Here is a 12,935-nt window from a genome sequence, read left to right as displayed (position 1 = left end):
ATGGCTGTAAAATGATCAACTTGTCTGGAAGGTAAGCCTCTTGGCCAGCAAGGGGAACATGATTAGTAGTACACATGAGAGGGTGTTTCTTCCTTTGGGAAAGCTGGGAAATTCTGAAGTGGATTGTGACTTGTATTAGAGTAGGGACCCTGCTTCAAGCTTTCCCTGTCATAGGACATGAGCTACTTGAAAACCAGAGCCAATCATTAGAGCCGAGAAGGACAGACCAGGACATTCCAGACCAGGACAAGGAGTAGAAAGCAGACAGATCTTGTTTGTAATCACATATCATATAAAAGGCCTGCCTGCAGTTGTGCTTCTTGGAGAATTCATCCTTTCCACATTTTGACAATTTAAAAATCACCTGGATTAATGCTCATATTAAATAAAAATAATAAATAAAGGATAAAAGATAAAATGGATGGGATTGTTAGCCATGGGATTTTTTTTTCTCTTTTTTTTTTTTATTATTATTATTTTTTTTTGTCATACATTGATATGAATCAGCCATAGATTTACACGTATTCCCCATCCCGATCCCCCCTCCCACCTCCCTCTCCACCCGATTCCTCTGGGTCTTCCCAGTGCACCAGGTCCGAGCACTTGTCTCATGCATCCCACCTGGGCTGGTGATCTGTTTCACCATAGATAGTATACATGCTGTTCTTTTGAAATATCCCACCCTCACATTCTCCCACAGAGTTCAAAAGTCTGTTCTGTATTTCTGTGCCTCTTTTTCTGTTTTGCATATAGGGTTATCGTTACCATCTTTCTAAATTCCATATATATGTGTTAGTATGCTGTAATGTTCTTTATCTTTCTGGCTTACTTCACTCTGTATAAGGGGCTCCAGTTTCATCCATCTCATTAGGACTGGTTCAAATGAATTCTTTTTAACGGCTGAGTAATATTCCATGGTGTATATGTACCACAGCTTCCTTATCCATTCATCTGCTGATGGGCATCTAGGTTGCTTCCATGTCCTGGCTATTATAAACAGTGCTGTGATGAACATTGGGGTGCACGTGTCTCTTTCAGATCTGGTTTCCTCAGTGTGTATGCCCAGAAGTGGGACATTTCTCCAAAGAAGACATACAGATGGCTAACAAACACATGAAAAGATGCTCAACATCACTCATTGTTAGAGAAATGCAAATCAAAACCACAATGAGGTACCATTACACGCCAGTCAGGATGGCTGCTATCCAAAAGTCTACAAGCAATAAATGCTGGAGAGGGTGTGGAGAAAAGGGAACCCTCTTACACTGTTGGTGGGAATGCAAACTAGTACAGCCGCTATGGAAAACAGTGTGGAGATTTCTTAAAAAACTGGAAATAGAACTGCCATATGACCCAGGGATTTATTTTTAAATCTTATTTAGTAAATAAATAAAGGGTGATGGAAGTTGTACCCTAGGGATTGTCTTCTTTCTGTGAGTCTGAGTAACCCTGAGAAAGTGAAAGTGAAAATCACTCAGTCATGTCTGACTCTTTGTGACCCCATGGACTATACAGTCATGGAATTCTTCAGGCCAGAATATTGGAGTGGGTAGCCGGTCCCTTCTCCAGGGGATCTTCCCAAACCAGAGATCTTACCTAGGTCTCCCACATTGCAAGCAGATTCTTTACCAGCAAAGCCACAAGGGAAGCCCAGAGTAAACCTACTGAGGCATTTTTTAAGAGCCAGAACAAAAGCTAGAGCTGGTGCACCATGCCATTTCACAATGAGTAAAAGGATGTTAAGTTTATTTTCTTGTTGAGGGCTGTCTCTTCCCCTCACCCTGGAAGAAATGTGTACAACAAAAGTCGGCGCGGTCATGTACTTGGCACATGGTATAACCTGATAAATGCTAGAAGTGTCAGGCCTTGGGACACTTGTCCTACCAGGTGCAGCATGGACCTATCACCACAAGTGGCATTCTGTGTGGACTGTCACTCAGCTGCCTCTACATGTTCTTCGTTAATGAATCCGTGCCCTCCTGCATGTGGAGTTGGTGGTGCAGTGTGCCCCAGCTCGGAGACTTTTCAGTCAGAGTGTGTCTTCATCCTGTCCAGCCCCATGTCTGCTGTCTTCACTATCTCCGCTCCTGACTGAGAAACGAGCTGCTCCTAAACTAGAACTTCTCCGTGGACCCGCTGTTACACCGCACAACCGACCCCTGTCTTTGGGCATTGGGAAGAAACAGAGTGATTGTGCAAGAGCCAGATTCTGGTAAGAGCTGAGGTGTTGCTGCATCTCAGGGACAGATCCTAATTGTCACACAGGCCGTTGGTTTACAAAAGGAACAAGCTAACTAATGGCAGAACTAAGACTGGAGCTGGCCCCGGAGCCAGTGGGAGCCACGGCACCCTGAACAGCTGGAGAGTTAGGGGTCGGCGGCATCGCTGGGATGCGGTAGATGAGCCACCCTGAGCCAGGCTGCATTTTCCCATCACTCCTCATCCCTTGTGGCTCAGCTGGTAAAGAATCCGCCTACAATGTTTGAGACATGGGTTCGATCCTTGGGCTGGGAAGATCCCCTGGAGAAGGGAAAGGCTACCCACTCCAGTATTCTGGCCTGGAGAATTCCATGGACTACAGTCCATGGGGTTGCACAGAGTCAGACACGACTGAGCAACTTTCACTTCACTCATCCAGGTGCGACTGGAGCCCAGTGGCTTCTCCAGACCTGTCCCTCCAGTCCGCTGAAGCTTCACCAGCTTGTCTCAGTTCTTTTATCTGCCCGCTTTGAGTATAAATATTTTTGTCAGCAGCGAATTGTTTCTACGGATATACAGCTATAGGTCACATGGCACTGACTTTTATTCAACCCAGAAGGTTTCATGCTACGACCAGAGTACTGTGTCATTACCTCAGCAAAGTCTTTTGTATCAACGTGAGGATTTCAGCTTCACACCCTGCAGACTTCATGGTCTTCTGTGCTCTCTTTGCCTCTGTTGTGGCATAAAGGGTAAATCCCTGTGTCCCGTTCAGCTTACATTGAAAAAAATAAAGTTGATCCATTTGAGATCTCCAAATAAAGACAGATAAAAATCTATAGGCAAAAAGCTTTTATTAAAGAAAAAAAGAATTATTTTCAGCTAATATGGCTTTCCATATGGATGAGTTTGGTCTCAAGGCACGAAAGAGGAAAAAAACTTCTGTGTTAACGTTGGCCTCTGGTCCTATTTCATTATTACAGATTATCTTTTGACTTTACTGATTGAAACACAAGGTGTCCTCAAGTGTTTAGGTATCATAAAAATCAGGCTGGGGCCAAGATCTGTTTTTAACCAGTCACTGCTAGCAAAGAAATTAAAGTTTCTCCTTCAAACAACTGTTGATTTGAAAGAGAGAAGGAAACATTGTAGTAGAGAAAGCTGTCAGTTTTAGGAAATGTCTGGAATAAGTTAATAGCAACCAAGGTAGAAACAAATCAGAACTTATTATTTAAATTGAATATTTGATTAAAACAATTTTTAAAATGAAATAAAAACCTTACATATGGACGTTTGCCATATCAAGACTCAAGATCAAAGATATCCCAGAATTAGAGTTATATCTTAATATCATAAATTGTTTAATGTTAACTGCTAAGAGATATATTCATTTAACCTTTGCAAAAAGTATGAAATACTGTGTGACCTATAAATTTACCTTCTTGCCACCACCTTCAGCCTGTGGCCCCAGTAAGGTTGAACTGCCAAATGAACTCAATTGGCTATGATTCGGGCACCCAACTCCCACTCCCTCATGATACCATCTGTCCTCCCCAGAGGGCCATTGTGTAGGGGCAGGGAAAGCCATTTGAGAATCTGTTTGCTAATTAATTTTTAAAGGAACTGACACCAGTGATTGGCAGCAATCACTTCAACATTTACGCTTAGTTGGGACAGTTGTAGTGATAATATATATTTTTTCAAGTGACATTTTAAACCACCTATAATCCTCCCACCCACTGTATACACCACTGTTAATATTTTAGTCTTTCGTGTATTTCCTTCCAGTCCTTTTTTTTCTTTTACATCTTATATACTTCTCTTTTTTTAAACTAACTTTTTCTAAATGGTGAAATATCTGGAAGTTTAAAAGCAAAAACTCTTCTTTGTGTTAATCATCCCATGAAAATTAGCAGTGCTAAATAAAATCACCTGTATAGACCTGTCAGCAACATTGATTGTTGGAATGAGAACGTACATGTTTCTCTCATAAGTTACTTTAGAGATGCTATGATATGATTGTTTCCAATAAAATGTCTCTTCTTTTTTCTTTATTGGATTGATACACAAATTTAATGCAAAGTATAAATCGCTGATATAAAATATATGCATATTCTAAACATGACTCTTATATTTGTCCTTTCGATGAAAAAAATATGTATTAAAGTTAAATCATACAATTAGAATGAATTTCTTTGTAAAAGAAAAAAAAATGATCAAGTGTGATCTTCCTGGTTAGGAGTACTGCAAGACCAAGTTTTGCTGGAGTATACCACTCCTATCTGGGCTTCCCAGGTGGTGCTAGTGGTAAAGACCCTGCCAATGCAGGAGACATGAGATGCGCTTCTGATCCCTGGATCAGGAAGATCCCCTGCAGGAGTGCATGGCAACCCATTCTTGCCTGGAGAATCCCATGGACAGAGGAGCCTGGCAGGCTGCAGTCCATAGGGTCACAAAGAGTCAGACATGACTGAAGTGACATAGCATGCACACTCCATTCCTGTCTGCCCACTGCCATTCTGCTTTGTCAGTTTTCAGGATTAGAGGCAGCTTTGACAAGCCATATCCCTTTACCTTGTGGCCATCTGGAGTTTGAGCTAAGAAGCTCAAGCTAAGCCCCAAGCCTCTCTTAAGACACCAAAGTGAAGTTGGATTTGCATCTTAGATACCCCATTTATTTATTCTTTTACCTCCTTCCTTCCATTTATCATTAACTTTGACCGAAACAAGGGACATCAGGCTTAGGTACTGTGCTGGCCCCAGGCCAGCTCCAATGAACCAGAAGATCTTCCCCTTTCCACCAGTCTTCAGTCTTTCTTACTGACACTGCTTATATTTCAGTATCAAATTTATGGTACTTTTCCTTGCCATCCAGTTTTCTAAATTCTTCCAAACTAGGATAGATTGCTGATCCGTCTGAGTCTTGTTACTGCCAGAGCCAGTGGCCTCCCCAGTCTTGGTGATCCTGTTGAAACTCCAGTTTCTTCCCCCTTAATTTCTGCTTTTTCCATTCCATGTGTTTACAACTGAAATATTGTCACCCTCTTTGGCTGTCCTTGTTTTCTCCTCTATTGACTCCCCTTCTCTTCCTTTCTTTCTACTAAACCATTCTAATTTTTCTAGCATCAGTGAAGCCCACTGAAAGAAGTTAGAGAAGTAAATCAGATATAGTTTCTTGCACTGTTTCTTATCCACACCTGCCTCCCCAATAGCACAGCATAGAGGCAGGAACACTTGATGCACTCTAATCGCATCTATTTTAGTGGTCTGGGTCAGAGACATTTTCATTAGGAGGATTTCCTGGCTACTGTAATGTCAGGCAAACATGACTTGTATTCAAGCATATCAGCTGTTCCACCAGTGACATTCCATTTAGTAGGGGAGTTGCCTTTTTCAGGGTACATACTGCTTACTGTTGCTCTTACTCATCCCAAAAAGCTGGATGTTCCCCCCTCTAATTTTTATCCAAGCTGTCACAGACTATGACCAGTCTGGGGTCATACATTAACCAACAGGTACCTCTCTATGCAGCTGTGTCCAGAACTAGGGAAACAGTCTGAGTCCACAGTCTTGAAAAATCATTGAAGTGGTGACGTTTCTGGGAGACACCTATACTTATCAACATAGTAGGTGAGCTCTTTAACTATATGTCCCCCAGTTTCTGTTGTTTCACAACTTTGCCCTCCACCGACCTGTATCACCTCCTTTGTGACCAGAGGATGGAAAGGTATAATCTGTTAAGTTAAACTGAAAGAATCTGAGGACCCTTTCTTCAAAGAACTTTCATACCAGCTTGCTTCCAATCAGTTCAAGTCTCCCAGCTTCAACTGTGGCACTGAGAGCAAGCAGTACACCTTAATCTCGAGCTCATGCTGTCCCCACTGACACTGAGTTTTGCCTAGACCAAAGGTCGCAGCCGGTGGCATACACATAGGGAAGCTGTGTCTAGGGGTGGGGCTGTTTTGTTTTGTGTGGGGTTGTTCTCCCTTACAGGTATATATGAAGTTTAGGAAGTCCATCTATCCATCTTGTCTTTCTTTTTGAAAGTATAGACAGCCATAAAACAAAACACTACCGTTTAGTCATGTAATCTTAAATTCTAAACAATGTACTGATGAATTATTTATATTATAAAATGTTTTTTCAATAATGTGTAGCATAAAATGGGATAAACGCATATCATATGTGCCCTGAACTTTTTAAAGCACAGGCTAATAAGCAGGGTAACCTGGCATCATTCTGGCCTGAAGAGTTCACAAGCAAGCATTTCTCCTTTCAGTGTTAGTTTCTGCATTGTGCTCCTCAGAAGTCAGCTTATTGCTTCTGCAGCTGGAGCCTTGCAGGTAACGTTCTTTAACTTCAAACTGTCCAACAGTGCTTTTCTCTCAAGATAACCAAGGTTGGGGTCTATAAATTTCACTAGTCATTCTGGCTTCCAGACATATTCAATTAGGCTTTAATTCATAATTAGTTGGAAGCTACAATTCCATAGAAAAAAGGACATTTTATATTAAATGACAATTATCCAGCTTCATGATTTCACAAAATGATTAAGATGTTAGAAAATAATTAAGATATTTTAAGTTTCCCAATACTGAAAAATAGAGCCATGGGGAGCTGTGTGTAGCTCTTGTTACAATGACAGAATAAAAGAAATTCTTCTTAAATAATTTTATTTTTATAGTTGCATATATTATCAGATTTGCCCAAATTTTCTTTCCATATCAAAATCTCCAAGATCCACTACTTTGCTTGCACGTGCATGTGTGTGTGCTAAGTCGCTTCAGTCGAGTCTGACTCTTTGCGAACCTAAGGACCATAGTCCATGAGGCACCTCTCTCTGTGATTCTCCAGGCAAGGATACTAGAGTGAGTTGGCATGCCCTTCTCCAGGGGATCTTTCTGAGCCAGGGATCCAACCTGCGTCTCTTATGTCTCCTGCACTGGCAGGTGGGTTCTTTTCCACTAGCGCCACCTGGGAAGCCCACATTGCTTGCAAAGTTATAGTCTTTAATGAGAACTGCCAAAGAGCAAGAGCAAAAGGCCAGGAGTAAGGCATTTCATAAACCTTAAGTGGTAAGTTGTTGAAGAAGAGGGTTGGGTAACTGTCAGAAGGCTCTTTCTGTTAATGGTAATATCTTTGTGTGAAAACTTAACTCAGGACTGACAGCCAGGAGAGAAAATCATTACAGGTCCACAGTCGTCCATCCAAAATTCTTAGAGCCAAATGTATTTCAGAATTCGCAAAATTTTAAAGTAACATGGTTTATATACTATATTGGATACAGTATAATGTATGATTATTCACATTAAATGTAATAAACAATACATATAAATTGCCTCATACAAGTTCAGGTCAGATTTTACAACAAAATAAATTTGAGTTAGATCAGATATTGCTACCAAAAAGGTTATTAAAAGACTTTCACTTTTTATTAATCTTAAGATTTTACAATTACAGATAAGGATTCTGTGCCAGCATCATCACTGTTGGACATTTTATTTTATTTATTCCTAGTTCAGAAATCCCCATAAAAGGCATTGTCTCTGCTTTCCTCTAAATTATTTCTTCATATTGTTCTCTGAGACAGAGGCTATACAGATTTCAGGAGGAGCTCAGTAAGGAATTTCAAATCCATTTGAGTTAAATATTCAGAGACAGAGAGCTAAATTAAATTGTTTTTACAATTATTGTCTTATTCAAGAAATAAAGATTCATAGGGCTATTTCGTGACAAACAGGCTTTCTCACACCCCAGTTTCCCAGCAGCCAAGTGCCCTCAGGGGATGTGCCCTCTCAGTTTCCTGTGTGTCTTTTCAGGGATAGATACACAGGTATAGTCTTGACTGTGTGTATGAATGTGTGCACTGTAGAACTTACCTTGTTTGTTTAAATCTATACAATGTCCCACTGTATGAGTGTACCACAGTGAATTTAACCAGCCCATTAATGAGTGAATATTTGAGTTATTTTCAGTCTTTTATGATTGCAGAGTATAATGCTGCAATGAATATTGCTATATATGTCATTTATACATCTGTGAGGATATCTATAAGATAAATTCCTAGAAATGTAGTTGTGGGTCAGAGATAAATTCACTATAAATTTTTATAGATATTGCTAAATGGCTTTAATAGAGGTTGTACAACTTATAGTCCCACTTGCCCTATTTGAAAGTGCCTATTTTATTATACTTCAAAGAGTATAATCATAAAGTTCTTTGCCAATCTAAGAGGTGAAAATTGTATCTTTTAGTTATAATTTACATTTTCCCTGTCATGAGTGACGTTTTATATTGTAGTCATTTGTATTTTCTACAAACTATTGTTCTATTTTTTTTTCACCAATATGTTAGTCTTTTTTCTTTATATGTTAAAAAAAGTGTAGTCCTTTTGTAATATGTCACAAGCATTCTCCCCAGCTTCTCTATCATCTTTTAACTTGGCTTCTATGACATTTTTTTCCCCATGCAGAAAACTCTCTCATGCCAATAAATGTTCAGGTCCCTTTCAATTGGTTCTACTTTTGATTTGTCTTTAGTCATGTCACTCTGCATTCATTCATGTAATAGTTTGTTATGATAGCGTAAATGGCACATTTATCCAGAGTTCTTTTCTGATCTTTCTAGCTAATCTCCCTTTCTCTGCCTATATCTTGCCTCCTAACAACAATTCAAAATTAGTAGTAATAGTAATTGTTGTTGTTGTTCACTCGCTATGCCATGTCTGACTCTGCGACCACATGGACTGCAGCACACCAGGCTTCCCTGTCCTTCACTATCTCCCTGAGTTTGCTAAAACTCTTGTCTATTGAGTTGATGATGCAATCCAACCATCTCACCCTCTGCTGCCCCCTTCTCCTTTTGCCCTCAATCTCTCTCAGAATCAGGGTCTTTCCAGTGAGTCAGCTCTTTGCATCATGTGGCCAAAATATTAGAGCTTCAGCTTCAGCATCAGTCCTTCAATGAATATTCAGGGTTGATTTCCTTTAGGATTGACTAGTTTGCTTTCCTTACTGTCCAAGAGACTCTCAAGAGTCTTCTCCAGCACCACAGTTCAAAAGCATCAATTCTTGGACGCTCAGCCTTCTTTATGGTCCAACTCTCACATCCATACATAGCTACTGGAAAAACCATAGCTTTGACTATACAGGCCTTTATCAGCAAAGTGATGTCTCTGCTTAGCTTTCATTTATTGAGCACTTATATGCCAGGCATAGTGCTAAATGCTTTGCAAACATTATCATAATTCCAAAATAAACATTGTCTTTGTCCCCGATTCAAAGATAAGGCAACTGAAGCTTGGAAAAACTAAGCATCTTGCCCCAAATCAGTTAGAAACTGGTAGAACCAGGGTTCAAATATAGCATCAGACTTAGGAGCCTGAGCTCTTACATTACCTTAAAGTGTTTTTATAAAGAATATAAATTTGGAGCTATTACCAGAAATACTACAGTAATGATCAGCCCTATAAAGATGATTAAGGTATTATTCTCCTTGAAAAGCAAAGTCTTGAGCATGAAGATTCCCAAATTGTTAACGTATTTATTCACTTTGTTATTGCCTGTTTCTCATTGGTGTCAGTAAAGCTATGCCATTGAAAATAGATAAGATAGAATGGCCATCTATTTGAAATATATATCCATGTGAATTTGGCACAATGAATTGTTCTACTTTGCCGAAAGTCTCTAGCTACAACTTTATTTAATTGATAATGACTTATCAGAGTAACAGTTTCATCAGCTGTATTCATTTTTAAAAGCCCCAGCACAACTGACAATATTAACCTTGTAGATCTAGATGTTGAGACCACAAGTTTGGTTTAAAAATAGGAGTTAAACTTCTCAGCCAACATTTCAGTTTAACTGACGCTGTGCATGCTAAGTCGCTTCAGTCGCGTCCGACTCCGTGCAACCCTATATGATACCACAGGACTAATAGCATTGAGAAAGCAGGAGAGAACTATAGGAAGTCTTAATTTCTCCAGTTCCTGTGTCAGAGTGATGCCTGGACTCTCCACACCTTGCTTGTAATCCGTGGGGACTGGTTGTCATGAATGTGAGAAAACAGTACATATCATGTGAAGATCACTGATACTTATCTGAATTCATAGTATCTCAGAAAGAAAGATAGATAGATCTTTATAAACCTGGCTAGATTATGGCATGGTAAAAGCAAACCTAATTTGAGCTATTTTATCTCAGAATTCCTGAAGCCTTCACTGTGTTTTGCCATCTTATTTCTGCTCATCAAAGCCAGTTATGTTAACATTATCTTGTATGAATTTAATAGAAAGGAAGTTTGAGAAAAGCATACTTTAAAGGAAATATTTTCAAATTAACTGTCCTTAAATCAACACTAGTGACCAAATACTGATTTCTTCCTTAAGGTAACAGAATAGGAATACTAAATACAAAATATAGCTAGAGTAAGACTAAAGCTATGGAGATTCTTTAAAATTAGAGCAATGGCATCTCATAGAATATAATACTGCTGTAGTTTACCTACAAGAATTGTGTGGATCTCTGTGCATTATTGTGGAATTATCTCCAGAATATTTTATTAAGTAAAAAAGCAGATCATAAATCAGTAGATAAACTTGGCTCAATTTGTTTTTAAATACATGTGTGTCAATGTATGTTTAATTGTATATGCATGTATAAGCATGTAACTATATAAAAAATGTTTAGAAGGATATATACTAAACTGGTGATCTCTGGGAAGGGGAATGAGATTTGTATTTGGGTAGGAGATGAAGGGTTGAAGGGAATTTTATTTTTCTCTATTTAATTCTATATATTTAAATTTTTATAGTGGAAACATGCTCTTAAATTACTTGAGCAATTATATTTTTTAAGAAAACTGTTGTGACAGAGTAGTTTCATTCATTTTTTTATCCAGTACTTTAGATTAAGAATACAATGTTTCATGGAGTGGGGGATGGGAGAGAGTGTCAAGAGGGAGGGGACATATGTATAATTATGGCTGACTCATGTTGTTTGTTGTACGGCAGAAACCAACACAAAATTGTAAAGCAATTATCCTCCAATAAAAAATAAATTGTAAAAATTGCAATGTTTCTTGCCCTTATAGTTTCCAGTGTAGTGAGGGAGACAGGCATTAAACAAATAATTCCAAATTGTGATAAATGCAATGAAGGAAACTAGCAGATTATTATGAGAAAAAAAGAGCTACAGTAATCTAGACAGTGGAGTTAAGGAACGCTTTTCTGAAGCAGTGGTATTTCAGTAGATATCTAGTAGGATGAATTACAGTTTAAAAGGAGAAAAATAGATTGATATTCAAGTGTTTATCTTGTTAATATTCTTAACTATTCATATGTATTATATATACTCTTCTGTATTAAAAAGTAAGAAGGAAAAAAAAAGAGAGAAAGGAAAGAGAATGAGAGAGGGAAAGCATTCCTAATAGATAAAATAGAAAATATGCAGGTTTTAAGACAGGCAATAACTTATTCATTCCAGAAATAGAAAGAAGACCATTGTAGCTGGATTATAATGATTGAAGCAGAAAGTCATATGTAAAATGAGAAAGGAGAAACAGGTGGGAGAAAGGACATTCCGGGTCTTGTTACCTGTATTAGGGTTCTCCAGAGAAATAGAACCAATTAGGAGAGAGAGAGAGAGAGGGTATGTGTGCATTATTTTAAGGAATTCATAAATTATGAGGGCTGGAAATTCAGGTAAGAGTTGATGTTTGCAGCTGGGACACTGAAATCCATAGGGCAGACCAGCAGGCTGAAAATTCAGGCAGAATAGCTATGTTGCAGTCTTAACACAATTCCTTCTCTTACAGAATATCTACGCTGCAGTCTGAAGACAGAATTTCTTCTCCATTAGGGAACCTCAATCCTTTCTCTTAAGGCCTTCAGTGAATTGAATGAGCTCTCCCCCCACCACACACACTATAGAAGATGTGTATGTGTGTGTGTATTAGTTGCTCAGTCTTGTCCTACTGTTTGTAACCTCATGGACTGTAGCCCGCCGGGCTCCTCTGCCCATGGAATTCTCCAGGCCAGAATAACGGAGTGGGTTGCCATTCCCTTCTCCAGGATTATAGAAGATAATTTTCTTTAAAGTCAACTGGTAAAATGTTAACTAGATCTAAAAAGTATTTTCTGGACTGCTGTTAGACCAAACAGTTGGGTATTATATCATAGCCAGGCTGACATAGTACTTACCCATTACAGTGCCCATGTGAGCTGTTTTATACTTAAGTACAAGGGGACATCTATGAATGGGATTGACAGGATCCATTTTGACTTTATAAAAGTTCACTCTGGTTGCTATGGAAGAGAGCAGGCATGAAATGGGAAATGGTTGGGGCTATTGCAGTAATACAGATAAGAGATGATGGAACTGGGACCCAAGGATTGAAATGGAATAGGAACAATCAAACCGACAATATATTTAGGAAGCAGAACCAACATGACCTCATAGGGAAGAGGAGCGTAAAGAGAGGGAGGTGTTGAGGATGACTGTAAGGTTTTCATTTACTAATGGAGTGGATGAAAGAACTTTTGTTGAAATGAGAAAACTGGAAGAGGAGGAACCAGATTTAGCCATGAGGAAACGATAGGTATGGGGCAAAGATGAAGACTTTGGTTTAGGGAAAGTTAAGTTAGAGATCTGAAAGAAGAGAGTGAAAAAGCTGGCTTAAAACTCAACATTCAAAAAACTAAGATCGTGGCATCTGGTCCCATCACTTCATGGCAAATA

At 39.0% G+C, this 12,935-nt stretch overlaps 1 protein-coding gene across 7 annotated transcripts in view; it reads left to right on the top strand.

The window, feature by feature from the left end:
- KIAA1328 (KIAA1328 ortholog) overlaps nt 1-12,935 on the top strand; it is a 406,212-nt gene that overhangs the window by 351,033 nt on the left and 42,244 nt on the right. Inside the window, exon 11 of one of the 7 annotated variants that reach the window (XM_061131346.1) lies at nt 12,013-12,365. The exons of the other annotated variants lie outside the window; for them this stretch is intronic. Coding sequence (XP_060987329.1) covers nt 12,013-12,079 — 67 coding nt within the window. The 3' untranslated portion in view covers nt 12,080-12,365. Of the gene's footprint in view, nt 1-12,012; nt 12,366-12,935 lie in introns of those variants that run through there. 7 annotated transcript variants of the gene reach the window in all.

Source organism: Dama dama, chromosome 27 (genome assembly GCF_033118175.1).
Source record: "Dama dama isolate Ldn47 chromosome 27, ASM3311817v1, whole genome shotgun sequence".
Taxonomy (NCBI): Eukaryota; Metazoa; Chordata; class Mammalia; order Artiodactyla; family Cervidae; genus Dama; species Dama dama.
The sequence above is the reverse complement of the archived record's forward strand: the minus strand, read 5'-3'. Positions and strand labels throughout refer to the sequence as shown.